Source organism: Nestor notabilis, unplaced genomic scaffold (assembly GCF_000696875.1).
Source record: "Nestor notabilis isolate BGI_N333 unplaced genomic scaffold, ASM69687v1 scaffold5000, whole genome shotgun sequence".
NCBI classification, from domain to species: Eukaryota; Metazoa; Chordata; class Aves; order Psittaciformes; family Psittacidae; genus Nestor; species Nestor notabilis.
This window is the reverse complement of record NW_009911431.1, coordinates 13,215-40,728: the sequence shown is the minus strand read 5'-3', so window position 1 is coordinate 40,728 and position 27,514 is coordinate 13,215. Positions and strand designations below refer to the sequence as shown.

The 27,514-nt window shown below is 40.4% G+C and overlaps 2 protein-coding genes across 2 annotated transcripts in view; one reads left to right on the top strand and one right to left on the bottom strand.

Annotated features, from left to right (window-relative positions):
* Positions 1-637: 637 nt before the first annotated feature.
* On the top strand, positions 638-10,021 carry CASC1 (cancer susceptibility candidate 1; the record flags this gene model as incomplete). The annotated part of the gene is made up of 8 exons (XM_010014701.1): positions 638-919; positions 2,736-2,842; positions 5,541-5,707; positions 6,646-6,790; positions 7,499-7,713; positions 8,344-8,511; positions 8,742-8,855; positions 9,746-10,021. Coding segments are annotated over 8 exons (1,474 nt in total), but the record flags the coding sequence as incomplete, so codon positions are not given.
* A 484-nt stretch (positions 10,022-10,505) lies between these two features.
* LRMP (lymphoid-restricted membrane protein) overlaps positions 10,506-27,514 on the bottom strand; it is a gene marked incomplete at its 5' end in the record, with an annotated part of 29,327 nt that continues 12,318 nt past the window's right edge. The window contains 14 exons of the mRNA XM_010014689.1: positions 10,506-10,749; positions 11,822-11,923; positions 12,093-12,194; positions 12,823-12,887; positions 12,990-13,064; positions 13,613-13,656; positions 14,517-14,664; positions 15,503-15,637; positions 16,058-16,198; positions 16,762-16,789; positions 16,876-16,930; positions 17,684-17,756; positions 17,896-17,981; positions 20,542-20,658. Coding sequence (XP_010012991.1) covers positions 10,506-10,749; positions 11,822-11,923; positions 12,093-12,194; positions 12,823-12,887; positions 12,990-13,064; positions 13,613-13,656; positions 14,517-14,664; positions 15,503-15,637; positions 16,058-16,198; positions 16,762-16,789; positions 16,876-16,930; positions 17,684-17,756; positions 17,896-17,981; positions 20,542-20,658 — 1,415 coding nt within the window. The remainder of the gene's footprint in view (positions 10,750-11,821; positions 11,924-12,092; positions 12,195-12,822; positions 12,888-12,989; positions 13,065-13,612; positions 13,657-14,516; positions 14,665-15,502; positions 15,638-16,057; positions 16,199-16,761; positions 16,790-16,875; positions 16,931-17,683; positions 17,757-17,895; positions 17,982-20,541; positions 20,659-27,514) is intronic.

Below are 27,514 nucleotides of genomic sequence, written 5' to 3'. Positions count from 1 at the left end.
ACCAGATCTTACCTAAAAGTAAGTTCTGGCTTTGGCTGGGCTGGAATTGCAATGAACAACATCATACTTCATATCTGATGAAAGAACCCTAGTTCATAACTTAGACACCCTACCTAATGCAAGTTGGCCTTCTATGCCTGCTCTTAGGCTTTTTCCTACACTGTCACAAGGATTAGTGGTGGTGTAAGACTTGATTGTTAAATCTACATTTACATCTTTGTATTAATTTGGGTTTTATGTGAAAGATGCTGAGACTGATGTAACACAGACAGCTGGTGGCTTCACCTATGTAGGATTTGCCTGTTAAATTAGTCAGTTTTACCAGGAATGTGCTGTTTCGAAGAGCTGCCGCCTGATTCTGCTTCATTGTCATCCTATCAATCAAGTCAGTTATTTTTGCAGCTCCTGATCCCCTTAATGCAGTTACAGCTTTTCTGAAGGGGCTTACAGGCATTAAGTAAGTCAGTACAAGACAGGAAGCATATCGTGACTCTATTTCTTAGATTGTGCCATGTGCCAAAAGAGAATCTAGGTGACTTTTAATGTAGAACATTGATTTGAGTACTTATCAAGAAATACAAAAATAAGTGCTGCCAATCTTACTAGGGAATGTTATTTTTTAAACTCCTGTTTACAGGTTCAAAAGTCATGTGTTTTGTGATGCACAGCATGGATTTGATCTTCCAAAGTCACTGGCTATGAGCAGTGTAGCTGTTCGCATATTGCATACTCATTATGATCATGTGTCTCCACTTTGGCTGCAGTGTCAGAGTGTGCCAAAATTGGAAGTCTTAGATAGCAAAGAGTTAACTCAGGATTCAAAAGACAATGTAGAAGAACCAGGAGAAGAAGGAAACAAAGCCAATGAAGAGCCCAGCATGCCTGCTAAAGAGGAGCCCAGCATGCCTGCTAAAGAAGAGCCCAGCATGCCTGCTGAAGAAACATGGGATAGAGGAAAGGTAGGTAAAAAAACCTCACCAAAGGATGCTCTACATTACTGCTGTAACGCAAGGCCCAGTCGCAGTGTAATAGCTTCTTAATGTGTCCTGTGCCTGAGAGTGACAAGTTCTTAAATATTTTGTACTGTGTCATAAATCTTCTCAAGGGAATGCAGAGATGGATGACCAAAGATTGTTGTACAGAAGGTAACGGGGGAGGTTTGGACAGGGTGGGGTAGTTGCTGTGCAGTTGGCATGCATGTGTTGGCATTTGGTTGGTAGTTTAAGAGTAGGATCAAGCCATGAGGAGTATCTGGTGCTGTTGTAAGATACTTCCGTGTATCTGTGACATATGTCCAGATGCATGGATTCTGCTTCTGAGAAACTGACAATCCCATAAAGCCACTGCAGGAATCCAATATTGGGAAAATTCACAGCATGCAGAATAGGATTCAGAATTCAGCAGGTCTTGGTTCTACAGTTACTTGGCTGCTCCTTGTCTGTATGCTGAAGCTTTGCCTTTAAGGGCTTCCCAAACACTGTTTCTGGCTGCAGGTTCTGTTTCTCAGCACTCTTCAATGAAGTATGTTGGCTTCAGGTGTTGTGAAAGTTGCTTTGTTTTGTATTTTTCTCACTTGGTTGGGTTTTTAAATTCTGATGTAATCTGTGACCTGCAAATAAGTGACTCAGGTTCTCTATCTAAAATTTCTGCACAAATAACTGTAAGACATCATGGTTTATGCCTTCGTAATGTGTTTGGAGCCATAATCTTTGCATTTTAACTTTTCAGTCCCCAGCACCTTTGTAGTGAATCAGTGCTTGAACTCCCATTTTTCTTGGTTCCTTTTTTTTCTTTTTTGTATGACAAATCTTTTCTTTTGGAAGTTTTCACCTATGTTTTTCAGACTTCCTTCAAGCTCCTCATTTCATTCTCTCTCTTTTTTACCCAGGTCTTACTCTCTTTCTCTCAATCCCATTTTGTGAATTTTCATGTTCCCTCTGAAGGCCTCACTTTTGCCGGCTGCCGCAGCCTGTCCTCCTGTCTGGCTCTGCCTTGACTTCTCCCACATTTATGTGCCTAAATGCTTCTTTCCCCTAACCTTCTGTCCTCTTTCAGATGTGTGTTCTTCACATACACTGGCAAGCACAGCACAGGGCACAGGAGGTGCCTGTGCCTCCAAATTGATAGCTGGTGCTCTGAACTGCTGTTTGTCTACTGTTGTGCTTCCAGGGGAGTCTGCTGTGACAGGGATTTTATATCTGGTTGGAATTTGGCTGGACATCTAGGGTAATGTTTTGAGAATAGAAAGCAGTGTGAGAAAGGGAATAAATATTACGGGCAAGGCACAGGCTGGAAATGCAAGACGGGGATTTTGGCAGAGTTTCAGCATGGCTTTGGACTCAACATTGGCTTAAGTTTTTTTTTGTGTCACTCTTCTAGCTGTGAAGTTGACATAAACAGAATTTTGAGTGCACATGCTGCTGAAAAGGTTAAGTGCTTGCGTGATACTTCAGGAGCTTGAGATGGAATTTGGTGTGGAAATGAAGTAATTATGTTTATTTATATATCCAGTTCCAGTGTTGGAGAGTACCTTCAATCAAAACTATTTTTGCTCAATGGGTAGAAATGATTTCTCCTAAAAGCCTTGACCCAGTAGCAAGATTGTTGCTGGAGGAGAGAAACTGTGCTCTTTCTCCTTGGGCCTCCTTGAAGGAGGTGGTACCTCTTCTTTACTGAGTATAGTCATATATATGTCTCTGACTAATTAAAAAATGTCTTTTGCTTTTTATATAGAGTGTTGTCTCGTTCCAAGAAAACATCAGTAACATAGCTGATGTAAATGAGACAGGGGAGGAAACAGAGAAGAAATCAGAAATCTTGGACATATCATCACTGTCACTAGGTATTTGGTTAGTTTTTATGTGAAGCATTGCAAAAGTACTTATTCTAAGTATTTTATTTTATATATGGAAACATTGTGATAAAGATTTTCATATCTGAAAATCTTATCTGAAGATTTTGTTTCATGTTTGATCATGTTTGAAAAATAATGTTTAAAATATATTGATGTAGATCACTATACAATATTATGATGTATATCAATACAATGTAATGATATACAAAACAATATGATTTATATAATATATAGAATGAAATATCATATAATATATAACATATAATATACAAAAATATGTATATCAATATACAATATATCAACTGTATATTGAGGGTAGATTTAGATTATATATTAGGAAAAAATTCTTCACTGTGAGGGTGGTGAGACACTGGAACAGGTTGCACAGAGAAGCTGTGGGTGCCTCGGATATCCCTGGCAACGTTCAAGGCCAGGCTGGATGAGGCTTGGAGGGAGGGCGCTTTGCTGGTTCTTCCTGCCAGACCCCCAGGAGTCCAACGTGTACATCCCTTCCAACCAAAACCATTCTGTGATTCTATGTTTCTGTGTTTTGATAATATTTGAGCTTTGTTGACATTTCTATTAATGATTGTTAAATGTAGGAAGAAAATAGGACAGGTAGGAAAATGGATTTTGTCCCCACACTTACTTTATTTATTAATGTTCATGTACATGTTTATTATGTTTATGTACAGTTGTGTATTGTTGTGCATATGTTTATGTATGCTTATGGGTGAGACACACAATTTTTATGAATCTGCCAGGCTGCCTGGCAAGACTGACTTCCACAGGAAAGAAATGATGCAATTGCATACAACAGTAGGCACTCGGGTCGTGTTATTTTTTTCTGAGCACTACTGACATGCGGGCTTAAAGTGACATACTTGCTGATACACTTACTTTGCTTAAAAGAGGGCATAATTCTAGGAACTAAAACTCTTTATCTATCTGTCCACATAACAAGTTACGAATGTCTTCAGTGTTGTGGTGTCCTTTGGTTTAGAATGAGTGAGTTTTCTTGTAGTACTGTCTTAAATAAAATAACTGCAAACTCTTCAGCATAGTTTAGCTGACCCGTACAACCTTTTCCTTGTAAAAAAACCCAAACCCCACTGCATACTTTCTGCGGAGAGCAGTCCAAGCAACTGGATATCAGACTAGACCCTAAAGACCGCCCAAACAGCGTGGTTTTCAAGGGAATAAAAAGAACTTGGGCTTTATTTGGAATAAATTGTTATTTTATTTCAGTAAGGCTTAGGAAATCCTTACCATAGTATTAGGTGAAATTATGTGCACGGAATTGTACTAATTGTACCTGAATGTCTTCTAGCTTGTTAATCTGCTTTAAAAAGAAGAGAAGGCTTATGAAACTATGCTTTTGTCGGCATGCTAATGATATTCAAATCCATTAAACCAATTTTCAGAAGAAAGTTTGAAAAGATACACAGTTACCACAAATTCAGTGAAAACAGGCAACCAGGTAGATGAGAGAGAAAAAAGAAGTAGGAATGCAACAACAGGGAAAAGAGCAAGAACTGCTGCAGTTTTCTGGATTTAACTTTGTTGAACCAGTGTTAAGAAGTTGGTTTAGTTTGGGAGAAATGAATAGTTTTGTTTAGCAGACAATTATTTTTGTATTATTATTTTAAAAGGTGAGTTTAAATGCAAGCTACCACTGTGGCTGGCAGTAAAATGGGTTTTACTTCCTGTATATTTTTTTATTGGAAAAGGACATTATGTTATTGTGTGACTACAGTAGGATAAAACATCTGCATAATGCAACTACTTCTGACTTTATAAAATTACACCATTTTTGCTGTTTTTTTTTTAAATCTTGCAGGCAGCTTATATAGATATTTATAATTTTTTGAATTATCTCACTAAAAGCAAATTTCATAACACTGAATAGCTGTTTTTACAGTATTGAACACTTTTTCTTAATCTCTGTCAACAGTAATTTCTGTCCTCCCTCTGTAACATATGGTGCACCATTTGTTTTATGTGGGCTTTCTATAGTTTTTAAAGAAAATATTTCTATGCATGTTTGTCCATGGCATTGATGCCTTCTAATAACATTTTCCAATTAATTACAATGTAAATTCAAGTATATGTATAATATATAGAGAATTGTATGTATAAAAAAGATGAATTATCTTTTTATCTGAAGATTTTGTTTCGTGTTTGATCCCTCTTGCTCTTCATAAATAGAACGTTTCAGCTTCATCACATGACCTTATATCTTACATATGAGGTACTTACTTATATCTTTTTATTTGCCTTATTTCTTTTCATATCCATACAACCTTACTAAACCTGTCTAGAATCTGCTGTATACCTGTGAAATTCTTCTGTGATGATGTGACTCACTTTTTGTCAGTAAAACCTTATTTCTGTATGACAAATTTTGAATTGACTACAAGGGTAGAGCAGAGATTAATCATCTGTTAAAAAGCTCAGTACCAAAACAGAAAGTACTTTTCATTGTCCAGCTGTCTGTCTTTCCGACATTTCAGTTAATGGTTAAAAGGTTTGGGAAACACCAGTAGATGGTGCTAAAATGCTGCAGAGTGTGAAGCACATCCAGCACGTGGACGTTTTGTGCAAAGGGGAAAAATTGTACAAGTGGGAAATTTCAGTGTCTTAGTTTAAGCAGCAAGTTAATCCATGTTGTTTGGTTATTTTGTAGTTCAGGATCCGGTGATGCAGGAAGAGACAAGTGAAAAAGAAGAGGCAAAACCAGATGAAAACATTGTTGACTTGCAGCAGTTTGTACCAGTGGGTGGTGTGTACCATATCGATGCGCTCCAGGTTCCACATCAGGTCAAACAAATCAAGGACTGGAGTATGGTGGAGGTAAGTGAGGAAAGAGGACACCCTCTTGTCCCCTGCATAGGACACCCTATGCAGTCCTCTTCCCTACCATCCTTGAAGAGCTGTGCCTGAGCTGTGGCACCACTGTGCAAATGCAGTGTACATGGTTTCTTGAGCAGCAAACTGGAGGGCCAAGTGTTCGAATAATTTTTCAGTTACACTTAGCCAGTTTTTGGAGGGGAACATATTACACTTACAGAGGTGTGTGCTCAGTCAGTGGTCATCAGCATGGCTAGCACAGATTGCTATGCTGGAAAATTCTCTTGGCCAAAGTAAAGGCAAAGAGAAGGGGTCTTAATTTTTCCTTATGTGAAAGGTACACTGCCAGTTCAGTCCCAGGCTCTGCAAGCTATTTGAGGACTATAGCTATTATGTTCTAATTTTCCCACTTGTGAAGCCTAATGCAATGCTAACCTATATCACAGATTGTACTCTCAAGTATAAACCTTTAATAAGTGAAATTCCCATACAAACTAAGAAAGTGGGACTATGGGCAGATCAGTTCCCAGCTGCATACATAGATCTGCATTACCAGTCACATGTGACCTGTGTGGCCAAACTAAAATTACATCTGCTTTTGCCTCTCAAATGCTTTTGGGTTTTTGGTTTGTTTTCCTTTGTTTGTGTTTTGGTTTTTTTTGAGACTGTGGATCTGTTAAAGAATGACTATGTCTACTATGTGGTACTGCCTTAAAGGAGCCATCAACAGCACATGAAGGGTTTAAAGGCCTGCTGGTAGTCACCCTTTTACTATCTATCATCTTCAACACTGTAATTTGAAACATGCAATATTAGCAAACTGTTAATAGTAATGAATTTTAAATGGTGTGTTAGGAAACTGCAGGTGATTGAGTGGGCTTACATAAGCTACTGTATTTTCTTATAAGAATAATATATGTTCTTTTCCCACCTTGCCAAAGTTACGTAATGTCGGATTGGAGGCATACCCATATCCCTCAGAAGGGGCCGAAGATGCCATATATCCACCAATAGAGATAACCCTTAGGCTTTCTGACAATGTGATGTATTTTGCATCTCCTGTGATAGCCCGATGGGATCCTGCAGGTACAAATTTAGGACATAAATTTACTTTAAGTTTGAATAGTGGAATTTATACTTGAGTTTGACTATTTCCAGAAACCAGCTGTAAAGATGAAAGCCAATTCAGAGCCCAGAGATAATTTGGGACCTTCAAGGGTAATTTATTTGGTTCAATTATTTTGCTGTATGTATATGAATAGAAAAAATACACATCATTTAATGGGCAGCAGTACACATACCACAAATCAAGTTTTGCTAGGGTGAAGTCATGTAAAGTCCACTTTGAGCCAGCTTAGCTCCTAACTACATGTATTAGTATTAAGTTAAAATATGAAAATGAAATGTTAAAACCCAAGTGTGATATTCTAGTTAGTAGATAAATGAGATTAGAACCTATTTAAACACTTTGACGTTTGAAGTTACTTTGAAAATGATTTTGTGGACAGCTTTATAGCACGTAAGAAATGACAGTTACATCAGTATTTGTATTTCTTTTGAAATTAAGAAGAAGCTTTCCTGTCAAAATTAGCCTAATGTTGTACTTAAAGGCAATTACAATGTGTAGAGCTTTTTGCCTTAAATGAATTGTCTTTATATTATGCTTAACATTTTGTCTTAACGGTGGGTGAATGTTAGTTAACCAGGGATGTCTTCACTAATTCTTCCCAAGTACCTATCCCAAGCAAAAGCTTTAGATATACATCTTTGTATTTTTGCATGCCTTCTGTAAAGGCCAGCAGTGGAGAACTGATGACATCAGCAACATAACATATGAAAAAGAAGAAAAGAGTATCACTTTTAAGATGGGGACCTTTTATACAATAGCACTTCTTCAGGATGCTCATATCAACATGCCATATCAGGGATGGGAATTGCAACCTACTGGAACGGATGAAGCACTACTTATAGTTACTACAGTCTTTGCCGTGATTCAGATACAAATCAAGGTAAATAATTTTGCTTATAAAACACTTGCAATTTAAGAAGAAAAAGAATAAATTATTAGGGGTGCTTCCACAAGAGCAATTTGAATCCCACTGTGCCAGTGAGAAGGAAGGAAGATCTCTTTCCTTTCCAAGCACTGTAAGGAACAGTACTGGTGATTTAATTTCAGTTATTTATTGTGAACTGGTCAGAAGAAAGCAGCTGTATGATTGTTCCTGCAGAGTTGCAGTAAATGCTTTGATAGTGATAGTACCTTGATGAATTTAAGACAGTGTCACCAGCTCAAGGCTTGAAAATCATTCCTTTCTCCTTCCACCTACACCAAGAGAAATAAAAGCATTTCAGGCAACCTACTACTAATGCTACTTGTTTCTTCTAAAGGTGGCATTACACGTGATTATCCATATGCTCCTTACTGTGTAAGGCAGTTCAGTAACAGACATAAAAGAATCAGTATGAGCATAAGCATGGGCCAGTAGGCCAGTGTCATTTCTGAAATCCTACAGAAAATTGTTTCTACAGAATAGCAGAGATGATACTAATATTTGATGCCTGAAGCAGAAAATAGCTTTTATGAGTGGTAAGTTGAGCTTTCATGACCAGTAAGTTGCTTTTACTGGTTTGTACAACAGGGTAATCAATGTATGTTGTCTTCAGTAGTGGTGGAAGAGAAGGAGGTGCTTTCCCACATCACAGGAAAGTGGATAAGTCCACTTAACCTAAGAGAAGTTTTGAAAAAAGCTGGTGTGAATATTTTTCCAGGAGAGTGTTCTTACACATACCTCTCTCTGAACAAGAAGGTGAGTGCAAGAGTGGCTGGTTTTCCTGTTGTTTTTCCCCACTTGTTTTTCACTTACATAACGTTTTCTTGTATGAAGACCTGCTGTGCAGAGTTAGGTGAGAAGTACGCAACTCTTCTGGCAGGTTAGCCAGTGAACCGTGGTTAAATCATGCTTTTTCTTACATTTGCATAACAGGGAATTAGACTGCACAATATATAGATTTCCTAACTTGTACTTTTGTATTACAGGCACTCATAGCAGAAGCTAAGGCCTATCAACAGATGGCACTGCTTGCATCTGCTTTTGCTTTTGGCAGGAGCAAGTGGAATCTAGAGGCAGGCCAAGAGCAAGTAGTGTTCAAGGTTTGTGGATTTAGATCAAACTTCTAGAGAAAACCAGCATAAGAGTTATGTCACAGTTGAAGAGACAGAAACAGTTAACTTACATAAGTTGCCCTCATCTCAAACAGTGTCTTCAACCCCTGCCTAGGCTCTTAAGATTTGTGGTTTACTTACCAGCATTCGGTGTATGTGTGTCAGTAAAGCTTCAGAGCCTGCTTCTTAGCTCATGGATGTCAGATCTCTATCTATCTGGACACACATCTCAGTAACAGAGAACTTGCTGATGTGCTAGGGTGTAGAACTGATGGATCAGCTATTGAGGCTTTGGTCAAAGCTGGGATGGTAGAGCTAGATGCCAGGTTTCATGAAGTATCCTACTGTAGGGGTCCTCTTGTATAGCAAATCTGATCTGTAAGTTTTATGATTCATATATGAAAATTTCTTATCATATGGGATTTCATTTGTTCCCTAATGTAAAGGGGGGAAATAAGCATTGATATGTTTCCATCTGTGAACTAACATAGATGTGGTTAAAATTTCTCCCAGACAGACAGACAGACAGACAGAAATAGTCCCAGCTGTGGTTGTAGATACAGAACATACCATACTGTTGAAATCTTGAGCAGCTCTCCCCTTCTCCTGAGTTAAATGCATGTGAAATACAGATATTTAACTTAATACTTAATCCCAAGGCAAGAACTAAAACAAATGAGGCCTGTTGCACCTAGCTCCTTTCTCCACAGGAGTCAGGAGCAGCTGCTGGAGTGAGCAGACCTTATATTTTACAGAGGCACCTTGGTTTTGTTTCTGTATTACATTCATGAGTATACAAGAATTTTGATTTTCATCTAGAATTTATACTCTTTCAGTGTCATGGGCTTCATCTTGCAGCTCATTTTTTTCTGCAATAGGTAAGTGAGCATCTTAAAGCAGAATCTGTCAAAGACAAAGACTGGTCTCTTTATCTGTTTAATGGTCAGAAAGCACAAAAGCTCAAGATCACTGAAACCAGCGAAGCTTTCTCAGAAGAGATAGAGGAAGATTCTGAATTTCACTCCACAATCTACCATATGCTTAAGGACTTTTCCAGCAAAGAAGCAATAGAAAAAGTGGAAACAGCTAGCTTCCTGTTTATTGATGTTGTATATCAGCTACTCCTTGCTACAAGAGTTTTAACATACTCTTAAGTACTGCATGCTTCCCTTTAAAACTTTATTATCAAAAGCTTTCAATAAAGTTACATTTCAAGTCTCAAATCCTTTTCTATTCAAATCATTGGAACAGCTTCAATGACTAAAATACAAATGTTTTAATTTTGTTAAAGCAAAATAAGTTCTTTATTCTCTTGTGGCTAGACCACTTTGTCATATTTCTCGTTAGCTACATTCAAAATTACTTTTATTGTAAACCTGAATGGAATTTCTAAAGTCTAGGTACTTGTAAAGATGACACTTGTCAGAATAAGGAAAAAAAGTTTTTAAATTTCAAGTCATGCTTTTAAAAAAGAAAAAAAAAGAAAAAAGAAAAAAAAAAAAAAAAAAAAAGAGATCTCCCCCCAAAACACCCATAACCCAACAAAATAAACCCAACCATCTAACCTTAAATATACTATCTCAGCTTCTCGCATTCATCCAGAACTTGAAATTGTAACTACAAAAGTCGGAACCTTTGTTATACTGGGGGTGGTCCTTTGTGTTGGAGTCCTGTGTATGGCCACAGCAGTTGCTGTAGTGAAGTCCAGGAGTCCCTGGTGCCTACAGGTGCTGCATCTGCTGGTCTCTGAAGAGACAGCCCAGTGAGGAAGCTTGTGAGAGCAGCGAGCAGTACCAGGATGGAAACGGAAATCCAGAGAGTTTTGTTAGCGTTGGAAAAGGAAGCCTTGAAATGGGATACCCACGATGACATTAAATTGCACCTGCACAGAAGAGCAAGACATAGAGGGGTTCAGTTCTTCTTCAAAATTTGGAAGTGCTTTTCATACCCCACGCCCAGAAAACCCTAAAGCAAACCAGACCCTACAAACAAGCATACAGATCCTTTACTATCAAAAGTGACAAGGTGGTGGTTGTATCAAGAGCTGTGTACAGTGGTAGCTTGTATTCTGGGTTTAAAAATGCAGACTTCAGGTAAGCAAGTTCTTGATCAGCTATTTAGGACACTGACCCAACTTTTAAGTCTCTTTCAGAAGAGGATTCAGAAAAGCTGCCTTGCAAGCTCATCAAGAAATCTTGCTTGTAGCAAACACTGAAAGTGCTGACCTCATAGTTTTACTGTTTTCTGGGGGTTTGGTGCCTTCCTTGAGGCTAGGGAGAAGTCTTACCCTGACTGTCCAAATCCCAGACCTCTCATGACATTGGGTACCTCTGTCCTTCATCAAACAGTAGAAAGAAAATTTTATTTTTCTTGCTGTCTTCTTGGTTTTAGACACTAGCATAACTGTCTCCCCCTTGATCAGAAATGCTCACAGTGGAGGCTTAGTATTGTATAGTTGTATGGAATAAACAGTTTCTCTGCAGAGACAGCAGACTTGCTTTCCTGTCAGGCAGAGGCTTCCAAGGGGCACTTCTTCAGGAGAGCACTCTCTTCCTGGACTCGAGATACTCAGTGAAATTAACTGGAATAGTCTGGAGTCAGTCCTGGTAACTACTTATGTCTCAGTGTGTGCCAAAACTGCTGGGAAGTTTTGCACAAGCCTCAACTCCTTGATCATTTTTACAAGAGTACATGTCAGCATGACCTGGTAGCCTAGCTGTAACAGCTGGCACAGTCACCAAAAGAGGTGGGATCATAGCATGAAGCTTCTCTTTACCTCACCATTTAAGATTAGTAATGAATCCCTGGTGGGGAGAATCTCCAGCATCTGAGATTACTCATTCTCAGTTGGTTTAAGAAGTGGGCATTAATAACCAAACCTTCTTCCTTGTTTCTTCTTCCCACATCCACCACCCAAACACTGCTTTGCCTCACAATGATGTGAGAAAACTTACGCTGACTCTAGGTTCCATTTTGATGCATGTTTTCCGTTTTCAGAGACACTTTCCTTCCTGGATGGTTCTTGTGCTTCAGCAGGTGATTCCGAGTGCTCATTTCTGTAAGCAAGCACCAACAGTCCCAAAGCTTTTCAATCAAGCATTCAGTTTGACACAGCTCACAAGAATTTGACTTTATACCCTTGATCAGGCGGTGGACAGTCAAGAGTTCATTAAAAACAAACCAGCCAACCCTGCACAACACAGAGGAGGCTGCTGTTGGACTTACTTTGTTTCAGAATGTAAGTCTTCGTACTCAGCCCAGGAATACGTGCTAATGAACCGCTGTAGCGAAGGACGCTTCTCATTTTGCTTTGCTCCTAGTCGCCCCCTGTCGTATTTTAAAGAAATTTGCTTTAATTTCCGCATGATTAGAAATTGACAGAATCAGAATGGTTTGGTGTGGAAGGGACCTTAAAGATCATCTAGTTCCAACTCCCTGCTATGAGTAGGGACACCTTCCACTAGACCAGGTTTCTGAAAGCTCTGTCCAGCCTGGCACTGAACACTTGAAATTCAGTAGTAGTCTACTTATTTGGGTAGGCCTTAGACAAATTTCAAAATTAGATGCCTGATCTTAGGATTCTTAAAGCAAAAAGTGAACAAACCCACCCACAAAAACAAAAAAAATCCAAAATAACAAAAAAGCCCAAACCCAAACCCAAAATCCATCAATGCCAACTGCCTGGATTTCATATTATAGATCTAAAGCAAGAGAGTTAAGGTAATTTTTTTTTAAAGCTCTCAACCCTTAATAAAAAAGAAAAAAGAAAGAAAAACCACATAAAAAAGGGCTGTAGTGTTTAGTCCCAAAAGCTCATTTACCTACTGAAGCATGTAAAACTAATGCAAAGCTCTAACGTAAACATTATTATACCTCAAGATGCTCCATAAGCTGCTTAATACAGGCACAGTTAGAATATTTAACTCTATTTAAAGGCAAGCCCAAGTAACTTTACCAGCTGCTTGATCTCCTGTTGAATCTATCACTCCGTTCATCTCCATCGGATTCATGGAGTTGGGCCTGGAGAAGAAGTTGGACACTTACTGCACTGGGAATTTCATGCTTCAGCCCAGCCAGTTTTGAGAAGATCAAGCACCTCACCACCTGAGAACCCTTACTTACCAGCTGCAACCCAATACCTGCACTTCCAGCACTCCTAGGCAATGCTGCAATGCTAACTCTTCGTAGGGATGATGGCTATACAAATAAGAGGCATTACTGACTCTATCAAGGAATGACTGGATTACTCACTGATCACATAACATACCATATGTTTTTATACAAACTGTATTGAAAAAAAATAGATGTTGATACTTAGCTTCAAGTGACACACGTAGAAGAATCAAATCACATCACAAGCGCAGCCCAAAACGTATTCTTTAAAGGTGCATCTTTCCACATTAAATACTTTATTCCCCCTAAATATCTGAAGTGTGGCTGGCTACACAGCTTCCAGCAAAATACAACTGAATGTGTTCAAATTCCCCTATGAAGGAATTCCCAGGCAATTTGAATTGCTTCCATCTATTTTTCCATCTTTCTGTGCCAACCCCAATGAAAGAAAGACACATGAACAATATTTCTTAACCACTGCATGAGAGCACAGCTATATTGAAAATTTGAGACAGAAGCCCACCAAGTCAAGCATATAGCAGAGCACCAGCACGCAACAAAGCAAAGAAAAAACACAAACACACACACTTAAAAACAGTTGACATTTCATGTTAGGCTGTAAGAGCCATTACCTTAAAGTTAAAAGAATTTGGTAGCTTTTTATTCGTAGATTCATCTGTGAAGAGATCAAACACCAGAAAGGCTTACAGGAATGCAGCAAACTTTGTTTGCAACTAGGGGTCTGACTTTGCCACGTCTGTGTAAGCAGAGTATATCAGGGTACTCCCAGAAAGCAGAAATTAAATTTTAGGAGAAAGTTTTCTATTTCATTAGATAAGTTCATAATATTCATGTATTTTACATACGCTACAAACATTGATGTCTGTTGTATTAAATGTATTATCGAGGACAATCTTTTACAGTCAGTAAGGAACAGCCTGCAATTCAGAAGGCTTCCGCAAGTGTTTCAGTGGTGTGTAAGACTGCCCTTTCTGTTTTTAAAATACATGCCCTATTTTTCAGCAGAATTTAATTCTTCTCTGGCAAAGCTGCAAGTGCACATCTTAAAACCTGACCATTGTACCGCCTGCTTAGAAGGGGAAGTTCAGAGCACCTGCAGTTCAGGAGTCTGTAATTCATATTTAGAGAAGAGCAGGAAGCAACCGTGGAGAGCAGTCAAAGCTCAGCAACCTACAAATAGCTACTAGAAATGCTTCAGTGTGAGCGAGCACCCAAATTTACTGCTCTCAAGGAGTAAGATTATCACGACCACATGCAGTGTATTAAAAAGAGACAGAACATTAGTGCATATTTGCAATGTTTCCCCCACCCTGAGATTCATGACAGTTTACATACAAGTTTAATCTCAGAGGGGTGATTCTAGTGCTGTTAGTAAATTGCTAATTTTCCCCTCTAGTTTTAGGAATGGAGGTACAATAGTCATAACACCACCACCTCAGATGTTATGTTTCAACTTTAAGGGTCTATCTGGCAGGTGCCAGAAAGAGGAAAGATTAATCAGCTTTTCTTAGGTACCTCGATCTCCAAGAGAACTAAAGGATCTCTCATTCTGGAGCAGAACCTGTTTCAGCTCCTCAAGTTCTGCATGTTCTTTTGCATACATGCGCTTCAGATTTTCCACATGTTGAATCATTACTTCCACAGCCTTGCTGACACGGCTCTCCTAATCAAGCAAATGCAGTAGAAAAAAAGAAACAGCTCTTTGAGGAACTTCATCATGTTTAGATGTTATTACTTTCCCCCTCCTCCCCCCTTAACCATTTACTCTCATCTTGTATCACTGTGTTAAAGCACCCTCTCATCTTTGTCCACCCTTTCAAAGTGTCACTACAACCCATCTCTCAACACATGCCCAAGTTACACAGGTCTCATTTCTCCAGTGATTACTCTTATCCTAAAATAAATTAGTCTTCATTTTCTGAGCCTCTACAACTCCTCCTCATCTCTTTCTCTGATCTACAGTTTCAGCTGCCACCACGCATTTGCTGGTATTGCCAAGTCATATTTTCATGCTGTTATTTGGCATTATACAAGATTACACAAAACATTTGAGCAGGTCTTTGTAAATTTCCATACACTTAGCTTATTAGCTGCCCTTTCCATAGGGCACAGAAATGCCATTTGAGCATCAAGACTATTGTTACCATACTGTATTCTTGTGCTCTCTATTGTATGGATCCCTCTGCTACAAATTCTCTTTTTGGACTTTTGTTTGTTTGGTGCTCTTTTTGTTTTAAATCAGGACCACATTTCTGTTGTGTGTTTTTGCACAATGCTAGTGCACTGTAGCTGCTCGCAGTGCCTGGGACTCTTTATAACAACACAAACAGTGATCTGTGAAGAGAAAGCCAGGACTAAGCTGTACTGGTCGGTCAGCATTACAAACACAAGACTCCCAAATCTAATTCTGGAACCAGAAACCTAGCAAACAGATACCGTTACCTCTTTACATCTGGAAGCTTTTAACTTTGTACAAAATACATTTACATGGAAGCAGTTACCTGATTAATAGCTCCCAACATCTCTGCTCTACTGGCAACTCGGGCTGCATACTGGCTAAGGAAGTGCAAGCTTTTCTGCAACTTCTTAATGATCTCCTGTGCTTGGTTATCTTCTTCACACAAAGAAACTAAAGCCTAAAGGGAATATTGGTAAGAAAACCAGTGTGAACTGTTAGGAGAGAAAGAAGGGTGACCTCAGCTGGTGGTCCTAAGGAGTTGTGTTCAGACCCACAGAGTCACAAGATCAGCATCCAACATTCTCAATCAGTGTAACTTGACTACAGACCTGTGGGCAGAGGCTTCAGCTTACCTGGCATAGAATCAGCTGAAGACAGGGGTTCTTACCAGGTGTTTGTACAATAGAAAGGTTGCCCACTGCCTGGGCACACAATACACTCAGATGAAGGTCACCTCTAAAGTGCTAAGTCTTTCCTATTTGAGTCGCATCACTTCAGAACTTAATGTATTACACACACACTCATTCTAAAAAGCACTCTGTTGAGAGACACTTTCACAACTGTTCCACCCACCCTACCAGCCTTGGCCAATACTAACCTCTAACATCTTTAGAGCATTTGTGATCTCCTTTTTCAAGTTTTCTTCAGCCAAGTCTCGGGATCTTTCTTCAAGTCTCACTCTCTTGTCCAAGGTAAACAAGTCACATTTAAAGCCTAAAGACAATCTCAGAAATTCAGCCTGTTACAGGAGAGGAAAAGATTTCAGAATAACCCAGTGATGCCAAAGCTTTTAAAGGAGATTTGGGTACAAACATGACATTTAGGACTACACCCCCTGAACAAAATTATAGGGGAGATACAGAAGAGGAAGTGAACATGGCTGCTTTCCCCAAAGCCAGTCTTCCCATCTGTAGTGATGGGGGAAATAATCTGCAGCCAGAATAGGTGATATCCTGGCAGCACACAGCGTGCCATCTGTGTCTTTTAACAAAACTGTCTTCAATCAGCACATTCTGCCTGGGAGGAGGTCACAGCTATGCTCCTTCAAGCTTGCCAGCAAATGTTTCAGTGGTGACAAATCTTTTGTTCAGTTTTAAAGACTTCTACCTTTTTCCACCCCATCCCTTCCAAAGTTTCCATTGCACTTGGAAAGACAGATTTCAGAAGCCAAATTATAGAAATACATCCAATTTAAGCTACTCAGCATTGTTCTTTTATATAGGACAAGATATTAATCAGGGCTTATCTACAAAATCTTTCTTTGGCCTGAGATACTTCAGGATATAAGCAATCAAGACTTACCTCCACTTCTTTCTCATTAGGGGAGTCACTGTAGGATAAGAAGAAACAATCATGTAACAGACTGCAGCTTTAAATTCATACCTGCAGGTGATCGTTGAAAGTCAAACCACTTACGACTCATTTTGCTTTGTTTTATCTCCTTTAATGCCACCTGCAGTGGGTGAACTACCTGAGAAGAGAGACAAAGAAGTTCTCAGACAACAGTGAAGAAACAGCCTTTTCAAAGCAGCTTGTGGAAAATGTCTTTTAAAATTCAACAGAAGCCACTGTTAAAGATTGTCAGCGTTAAGCTTTTGCCAATAAAAACAACTTGGGTACCTCAGAGTATATCAGGGTTAGAGCATCAGTAAGACAGCACAGCACTGACACTTGTGAAAAGCCGCAAAAGTTAGCTGTTTAGTTGGCTTCAACTGACATCTGTTAGTACAGGAATAGTTAATTATAGGTTTTGGCTTAAGTCTTCAGCCTATAGGTTCAGGAAGTGACTAGAAGAGTGGAGATACCTAAGCACAGTTAAATGGAAATGCCATCCTGCTTATCTGTATCACATTACTCTAAGCTCTAGCTAGCATATAGGATGCTGCTTTACAAATCTTTGGGGAGAGCAGGCATGCCAGGACTGTTTCACATATCCCAACTCCTTTGCAGCTCCTAAGGAAGCTTGTCCAGAGGAAGATGGAGCTGGTTAGATCAGTATCTGTAGAAGTCAGAAAAGCAGATTTCTCACAATAACATTTTCCTTCTCTCCAGAGCTAATCTATTTTGATCTCTAACTGCAGTTATTATTCTTTAAAACAATCCCCCCCGCATAACAGGTGTGGGGCAGGCAGTTCTCTGCACCTCTTTACACAGGTCTTGACATTGGTGCCCAAGGCATGCGTGCCAATGAGTTATACGAATATGTTCAGCAAGCGCCTCTTACCTTTCCTACTGGGGACCACAGCTGGTGCTTCCTCACTCTGCTCTTTATGATTTTTCTTCTCCTGCCCCACCTCCTAAAGGCATATCAGAAAGTAGTTACTGCAGGGGAAGGGCCACACCACCGCTGAAGGGACCAGTCCCCTCCTGCAGTGTTTGTCTTCATCACCACTCAGCCAAACCAGTTCTATATTTCACTGTCAGTAGGACTCTTACCAGCTCTTGCTTCAAAACGTTTTGAAAGGCAGTTTTGTGTTCTTCCATTGTGGGGCAGAATTCCTTCTTCTTGGTCACATCTGCTCCTGGGAAGAAACATTCCCCAAACCAGATGTAACCATCAAAACAAAGCAAGACTCCACACCCAGTCTAGTAGCCATGGACCAACAGGGCTACAAGAAATGCAGCAAATGAGAAGGCATTAAGGAGAGGCAGCAGCAAGGAATGCTATAAAAACATAAGGAAAGTAACGTGATGATAATTGTATTTGGCTTGGCAAAAATCCCAATAAGAAGTGTTACATGTCTACAAGTATTGCTGCTGGTTGTAGTTGCTCTAGTTGAAGTTGTACAAGATACATTAATATTCCTGTGGATAAATAAATTTCCTTTTTTTCCAGCATAGGGATTTTTGATTTTTTTTTTAATTTATTTGAAAGATTTTGTAATGAGTTTTCATTTAGAATTCTATAAGCAGAGGAACACGTAGGAAAAATCTCACGTGCAAACTAACAGAAGTGATGAGTATTTGTAATTGTCTTTCACGTTATGGGATATCAGATGAAGTCAAGAAATAGATGCTACTTCAGCTGCTGTTACCAGAAGCTTGAGCGCAACCAGGTCATGAAATGCCTACAACTGTGGTATTTCAGGTGTCCATCAGCTCCAAACGTAAGTCTGCCCCTTGGACTGTCCCTTTGTATCTAAAATTGGAACTAGCGGGGTGTTGATGGAGCCAACAAAATAACTTTCCCAGAAGATGAGTGGTGATGAACTGGTAATTTCAGGAGCTGATAAAGCCAGTTCAAATGCAACATAAACTTTCAAGTGCCACAATATAGGAAAGCTTTAGGATGATAATAGATGATGATCAGAGGGCTGGAGCACGTCTCCTATGGAGACAGGCTGAGAGAGTTGTTCAGCCTGGAGAAGAAAAGGTGGTGGGAGAACTTACAGCAGCTTTCAGTACCTAAAGGGGCTACAAGAAACCTGGAAAGGGACTTTTGACAAGGGCATGTAGGGATAGGACAAGGGGGAACGGCTTTAAACTGACAGAAAGGAGGTTTAGATTAGATATAAGAAGTAGTTCCTCACTATGAGAGTGGTGAGACACTGACACAGGTTGCCCAGAGAAGCTGTGGCTGCCTCATCCCTGGCAGTGTTCAAGGCCAGGTTGGATGGGGCTTGGAGCAACCTGGTCTAGTGGAAGGGGTCCTTGCCCACGGCAGGGGGTTGGAACTGGATGGTCTTAAGTTTCTTTCCAACCCAAACCATTCTGTGATTCTCGTTGGCAAAAAGTAACCTCCAGGAAGACAACTATTAAAGACATTTCAGAAGGAAAATACTTAAGACACTGAAGAAAGCCTTCAAGTCACACTGGTTACTGGCGTAGCAGTAACTCTCGCAGCTATTTATACCTTCTAGAACATCTTTTTGTAGATGGTTTTTTTTCTTTTCTGTTTATGTAGTCAAACACACACCCCCACACAGAGGCAGGCCAAAGAAACAGTACAGGAAAAAAGAAACCCACCTAACCTCTGCTTAGCACTCCCTTATGACCCTGCTGATTTTTACAGGAGCCCTATATATCCGACCTGGCTCTCAAGCACCTTTAGAAGACATTGTGTTGTCCCAGCAAAATACACAAGTGGAGATTCAGTGTCTCTGTTCTAATACTAGAATCACTTTCTTTTCAGAGATGTACAACAGGCAGCAGGATTCTCAGACTTTAAAGTTATTTGGACTCTTTCTGATCTGTTTTGCATATCTGTTTCCTACTTGCAAAGACACCTAGACCACATATGAAAATTAGCAGTAGAGGCAAATCAGTAGAAAGAAAATATGTTTAAGTGAAGGGGACTGAATTAGAGTTCAGGAAGATAGTACTAAAGAAAGAAACAAAACCAAACAAAAAGTGATGAGAGTCTTATATTTAGGTAAAGGTTAAAAAATGGTTACAAACAAGCATGCAGATATATCCTGTGTTACTTATGCAGTTCAGCTTTTTTAAAAATAGCTTAAATACACTGTGTACACTACTCCAGTTTTGTTTTGCTATTAGTCTTTAGGGGGAAAAAGCACCATCAGATCTGGTAAAAATACATCTTCTGGGTGTTTATGGCTATAGCAAAAGCCAAAACTGCACACAAAGGCCTATCCTCATCTCTCCTGTTGACCCTTCCCAGCTTCTGGTGCACTAAGCATTCATTTTGAAAGAGAGGGAAGTGTTATTTAGTCTAGCTGTGCCCTTGAATTTTTAAAAACCATGAAAACATTCTCTCTCCTCCTAAAATTACCTGGGGTTTAGTACCCACGCAATATTTTGCCAGCTGAGAAATCATCAAGTTTTCACTAAGTTATTTCCTGTTTACTTCTTGCTGTGCTGTCAGCTACCAGCCTCCTGCAAGTAGATAAACCTTATTCCTACTTAGAGTTTCAGAAGGGGTTGAGGGCACTTGCAGGTGAAAATATTTGCAAGAATAGAAATTCGCAAGTTATTTTTCTTACTCAGCTTCCTCACTTCAAAGATGTGGAACTAGGTGTTCTTAAGGTCCTTTCCAACCCTAATTATTCTATGATTCCATGTCCTTGAAGCAAGCCATTTCTGCACTGCACTAGTGCCAGCATGCTGCGGCAGTTACTGTACCTGATACAGGACCAGCTGGATTCTTATTGCTGTTTTTCTCCATTGCTACAGAAGTTGGCACATCTTCCTCTTTTTCACGTGAGCTCTTGGGTGATTTTTTGTCTATAATGAGGCGGCCTGCAACATCAGGCAAGAGAAGACAGAGCTCTTACTGTTTAGTTAATGTGCAGGCTTGAACATAGCTATTTTCCAAGATTTCAGTGCAAAAGGTTCACACATTTGTGCCCCAAATTAAGGGCTTACCTGTTACTGGTGCAGTGCTTTCCAAAGAGTATGTAAGAACTTCCTGGCATGAAGTTAAGTGATCACTGCCAAAACAAAATTATTTCAGATACTTATCCATATTATACAATCTTAATAAAGGCTTTCAAAAGCTCACACAAAACCTGACCTGGATGTGATCAAATTGGCTGGTAGTGGTGGCTCTGCACAGTCAATCTTAATGGAAAGAGAGAAGAGTTAGTATCAGGGAAAGGCTTGCTGTGCGAGTAGAAAATTTGTATGTCAAATTCTTAATTCCCCAGCTGTGCCTGAATTATTTCAGCACTGACAAACTATATGGGGAGCGCAGATTCTTCTGCTACTCTAAAGGCACCCATACATAAATATGTAGCTTGGCATGTTATCATCGTTAGGAGCAATAACTATGCTTCTGCAGAAGTCTTATCTCAGAAGAATCAGAGAGATGTATTTTGGTTCCAGACTTCATGTTTTGCTTCTAACTCACATTTTCAAGTGACCAATGTATGTGTTACCACACCACTGTTCTATCTTAATGCTGGGCATCAAGTTAAATCCATTTTCTAGGCCTTGACCTCAAACCCTACAAGCGAGGCTCACAGAGCTTCATTTGCTATAGATGTCAGGTTTGTTTAAACAATAAATTAAACTTAACAGAAGTGTTGCTATTAATGGCTCAACCAAGCAGATGATTCAGAAGACAGAAAACTTGTATGTAGGGGAAGGGGACCCTGCCCATGGCAGGGGTTTGGAACCAGATGGTCTTTAAAGTTCCCTTCCAACCCAAACCATTATACGATATATATTGTACTGTATGTTTTAGTGGCTTTGAATGACACTAGGTTTTCAATATCATGTATAATAACCTCCTAGCTACTTCAGAAGGCTTCAGGCCTCCTCTTTTTTATACAAACAGCAGAGAGGAATTAAGCAGTTAAATGCTGGTCTGTAGTTTTGTTCATGTTCCTTTATCTGCTACAGTGCAATTCTGCACCCAAGCCTTATCGCATCACAGACAAAACCAATATCCTCTTAAGGCTTTTAATATGTCAAGGGAGACACTGAACAGGAAATATCCCTCTTCCTCATTTTACCCTGGATAACTCCAGCTTGCTATTCAATTGTTAGACTGGTCTCTCTTTATGAGTGAAAATACAGAGTGAAAGAGAGGTTTAAAGTGTTACGTTAATAATTACTTGTGATGAACTCCACTGCTGAAAAGGAGTGCTGAATAGGAAAAACAAACAAGCACAAACCTATCTCCGGGCAGAGAAGGTATGAGGCTATAGCCAGCTTTGGGTGGCTCCCTATACATCAAGCATCCAAAAGCACTACTGAAGATGGGGACAACAGAAAACCATGTCAGCAAGCAATCATCTATGTTCTGGTATATTCTCTCCCTCCTGAAACATCTTCAGAGGACCCAGAAAAGTCAGCAAAGAGGAAAAGGAGGTGACCAAGAACCTCTGATCTCTTCTGAGACCGCTCCCAGCATTAGAAAGTGCCTTCTCTCTCCTTTCCATATCAGAACTTGGCTGCATCCACAGAACCTTGCCCCAGCCAGCCACGTGTTTCCTCTAATGCAAATCCAGGCTATTTTTGTTCATATTTGAATTCTCTATTAAGCTGAAGGAAGTACAGCATTGCATTTGCCTTGTTCAGGCCATTAGTTCTACAGGAATATTGGCAAAGAAGGTGAAAATGAATAGCATGTTAAAACGAAAGCAAAAGAAATCTAGAGGGTATTTAAAAAGAACACCCCACCACCACTCAAACCAACCAACCAGCCTAGAACAGACTAAAGCAATACGTTGTTCTACATGCTTTCTCCCACTCCAAGTAATCACATTGCTGCTTTCTGTTGGCAGCGAAGGAAAATCCTCAATTAAGTTTTTAAAACCCCATACTATTAGGATTGTGAGCTGTCACAGATTGCACAGGGTACGCTTATACAGAAAACACACCACCAAGAAGAAACCCCAGCATTCTAGATTTCCTAATAAAACCTGTTTACACAGGGCATTAGAGAACAATTCTTCCTCCTGAGAAAAGGACTGTGTCAAAGAAGATCCTGCAGAACATTCCTAATCACTTTTCTCCCTTTCATCCCTTCGATAATCATAATGATCCAAGCAGACAAATTTTGACCACAGTCTTGTGTAACTCCTCCCAAACAAGAATTAACATTTGGAAGGCCTATCATCTGGTTTTTAGAATGTGATGCAGCTTTCACATTTATAAATCAAAGCAAGTATAAGAAGCCCAAGCTTCATCTGGCCCTCACAGGAGCTCCTTTATTAAACAACCTCTGAACTCCTACAGTGACAACATTTTCACAAAATAATTTGAGTTACTTACACACTGAAGGATTCAGTCTGCACAAACACAACTGCAACCACAGTGTAATAAAACAAAACAAAAAACTAGGGAGGTTTTTCCTATTAGACAAGGATATTCAAATTTTGCTGCATGTCACAGTTTTGAGAACTGATACTGGACACAGCCCATTTGCCTTTTCTCTGGGGCAAGCCTTAACATTTTAATTTCCTCCCCCTCTGGAACATTCATATGGAAAGTCTATATTTAAAAAAGAAAAAAAAAAGCAGAAATGGATAATGACATTTCTGGCCTTAACTGGAATTACAGAAAGCTCCAGAAAAATGAAGCACAGTCAGTTCAAACAACTTTGCAAGGCTATGACTTTCCTGAAGGACTGGATAAAGCTGGAGCCCTTAAGATTCTCCCCTTTAGGGTAGCTTAAATAGTAACAGCACAAGCTTGGAGTTCCTCACCTGCTCTATCACAGCTGAGCAGTGTGCTGAAACCACCAGCAACCCCACTCTTACTTTTTACCCTCACTGCACTTTGCGCCTTGATTTGCCTCTACAGCCAGACCACTGCTGCACTTGCAGGTACCACACAGGTCTGATGCAGGTCTGAGGTTGCCTGCTCACAGTCTTGCAAAGGTTATTTCCAGGTTCACAGAAACCACTGACCAATATTCTTCCATCATCACCACCAGTACTAGATTTTGTAAAGCCAATTAGAAGCCCTGATGCGTGGCAGGGATGAGGTCCAGGTTTCAGTACTGAGCATTGTGGCACTGAGCACAGAGCACAGCTAGGTGTGCTGAGCTGCAGCTCATCTTGCTGTTGCCATGAGAAAGCTCAAGCTGTAGATGCAGGATTCAGTACAGCAATGGAGGCATATCTGAACGCATCAGCTGAAGGACAATTTTCATACAGCAAAGATGTCGGGTGTCAGCTGTTACATGATAGCCGTGGGAGAAAGTGCAGAGAAAGGCAGCATTCACAGCTAACACATCCTGTGGCTTCTTGCGGGTGGATAAGAAGAGTGAAATCACTCAGACTTCCCTGGCAGAAACGAGTATTACTGCAGAAACAGCACCGTCTCAAGCCTTGAAACCACATTTAAAATACTCCCCCAGCTAAAAGCATGACCCAGATGCATGTGAACATTATGACATTTGGGTCTATAACTACAGTATTCTAGAACTGTGCCCAAATAGAAGGGACTACTCCACACAACAAGATGTCACAGCACCCTGCTGACTGATGCCAGCTCTATCCGCCTTGGAGCAGTGCTGATTTATAGCTGCTCAATCTGGATCTGAGTAAGGCACTAAATGCTTGAATCCATTCACAACCACATTTCAGGCATTAGAGACAGCACTCACCTCAGTAAGTGAAGAGTCCATCATTGTAATGGAAACAGGAAGGTCTGCATCAGTACAGTTACCAGCAGAGCATATTTTCCACCTAGCAATATACATGTTATTTGCATATTGCCCAAACAACAGTGAGATATATTGCCCATTTTCCTTAAGCACATAACAGCTGAAGTTACCACTATCTGTATACTCAGACAGCTGGTCTCCCAGAGAAAGGCAAATTCATCACTAACATCAATCTCTCCTCCCCCAAACAGCAAGAACCACCACCAGTCCTCCCAACCTCCTCCACACTGCACAACTCTACAGAAAACCCATGGCAAAAGCTTCAAGAGCTGCTGAGTTTTGCTGCAGACTGCCTGTCTGCATCTTCAGGATCATCCTTATCTTTTAAAATATTCACCGACAATAGTTAGCTAGATTTCATAATCCTAAACAGTTCAATCTCTATTTTAAAGACCTAAGGAGGCAGCTTGATAACCACGGGCATCATAATTCCTGCTCTACACTCTGGAAAAAAAAAAATTTGTAAAATCCTACTGGCTTTGAGTTGTTGACACCTGAATGGGAATGTCAGTTGTGAATTAAATAGTGAAAATAAACCCAAGAATGCCTACATCAAGCCTCAGTTCTCCAGGATGAAATGGAAACGCCATCACTGTCTTTGGCTGGTTTCAGTAAAGAGTTTGAATATTTTGTGAATAGAAGCAAAGTGCTACCCCACAACACCATTAGCTGACCACCAAGCGTCCAGTATTTTCTATAAGAGATGCCTGCCATTGAACTCAGCATGTGCTGGGGGTACAGTTTTACCTTGGAGCCTACTAAATCCCATGGACTCTTCCATCCTTCACCCCAAAGCGGTTATTCTGCATCTTACCTGTGCCCCACTGATGTCACATCTGGAGTGGACACATGTCCTGGATGGCAGCTTTCAAACACACAGCTGTCAGAGTTCTGTCTACAAGGCTGATCCCAGCCGTGCTCAGGAGGGTTATTTGTGCATGAGGTTTCCAAGTTCAGAGCATCTGTGAAGAGAGACACGTGTGAAGGGCAGTGGTCACTGGCAAGGTTGGGCTTAGTCACATGTCAGGTTTTGACTAAGTCAAATATAAACAAGAAGCAGACCAACAAAGCACAGATTTACATTAAAGCAGCTTCCATCTTTGTATGAAAGGGTTGTGGTTACGTGGCCCAAATATATTTTGTATGTGGAGAGTCTGTAGCACCTGGGGACAGGAGTTTTCCATCAGTCAGGTTATAGAAACTTCCACATAGGACAGCTTTGTTGTAGTGAGTTGTTTTGTGTGGCAGAGAGGGCTGGGAAATAGATCTTTTTTACTGCATCAATACTCAACTGGTGCAAGCTGAGAATACCTGCCTTATTTATGGCCGTATCGTGATATTACAGCACGTTGCAAGAACACTCCAAGTTGGCCCACTGAAACAGCCCTTGCAGAGTGCTCTTGTATGGAACACATGCAGCCAACCAAGAACTTCTTTTATTTCCCCCACTATGGTGTAGAACTATGTTTAAGCATTTTGTAGTTCGTGTGAGGAGAGACTCTGTTGTGCTAGCTTACTGCTGGAAGAAATGCTTTGTCTATAAAATCCCACAGGCACTCTGCAGTTCTGTGGCCCTGCACTGCACATCTGTCAGCAGCTTTTAATATTTGTAAGGCTTGAGAGTCACAGGGAAGTACAAACACAGAATCATAGAATGGTTTGGGTTGGAAAGGACCTTAAGATCATCTAGTTCCAACCCCCCTGCCATGAGCAGGGACATCTCACACTAGACATGTTGCCCAAGGCTCTGTCCAGCCTGGCCTTGAACACCTCCAGGGTTGGAGCATTCACAACTTCCTTGGGCAACCTATTCCAGTGCCTCACCACCCTCACTGTGAAGAACTTCTTCCTTATGTCTAACCTAAACTTCCCCTGTTTGAGGTTGAACCTATTACCTCTTGTCCTATCACTACAACCCCTGATGAAGAGCCCCTCTCCAGCATCCTTGTAGGCCCCCTTCAGATACTGGAAGGAACAACTCATGAATGCATGAGAAATCAGAAAATACAATTGTTTGGTTCTCAGTAGCTATGGTACCTGTTTAAATTTTAAAACAAGGACTGACCTCAGCTCAGTAGCAGGACATCTTTTGCTATCTTGGTGTGTGCCAGTCAGAATGAAAAGGAAGAACATAACTCAAGCCCTCTTGATCCAGACTGGCAAGCTTCTTGTCAGGAAAGCACTTGGATGTACGATTTATACCAATGGTTCCTCAAGCTTTTAGGGACTCCTGTTAGGCTGACAGACAGCCATCTTTTCAGGCCCTTCATTGCAAGCATTATAAACATGGTTCAGCCCCCTGGATTACATGTAGAAACAGACGGATGACAGATATTCCACTCTCTACCAGCATGTTTAGCACCACTGATACTGTTCTATCAACCCTTTATATTTCAGGAGAGAGAGGAAAATGTCCAACACCACAAGGTCTTACCCAGCAGAGGCGTACTATGCCAGTATGAAATATCCAAGGAGAGTGTCCTTGGAAGTTCAGTGCCCACGGCAGGTCCTTCACTCCACCGTCGTTTAGAGCAATGGAGCTGCTAATGGAAAAATAGAAAGCAGTGCTGTTGTTCAGTCACACTGAATACATTAATGCCACCAACTTCCCTTCCCCCGCCACGCAGCTGCATCTGCATAATGTGATACTAACAGTTACACAAATACATCATCTGTTGCTTTTTTTGTCTAGAAAAGCTAACATCCTTAATGGTCAGGACAGGTACAGGAAGAGGTAGAATCATTCAACTTTACATTTGCGAAAGACGTGTTGGTTGAAGCTGGGTCTAGAATGAAAGACTACAAGTCCCAGCACGATGAGCAGGACGAGAGAACTAAGAAAACCACCAACCAAACCCTGTAAAAAAACTAACCAAAACAAAACAATTGAAAAAACCACAAGCCCTTTCAGCCAAGCCAACCAGATGGACTGAGAAAGGGACCATTTGTCCAGCATCTGGCACCTGCTCCACAGGT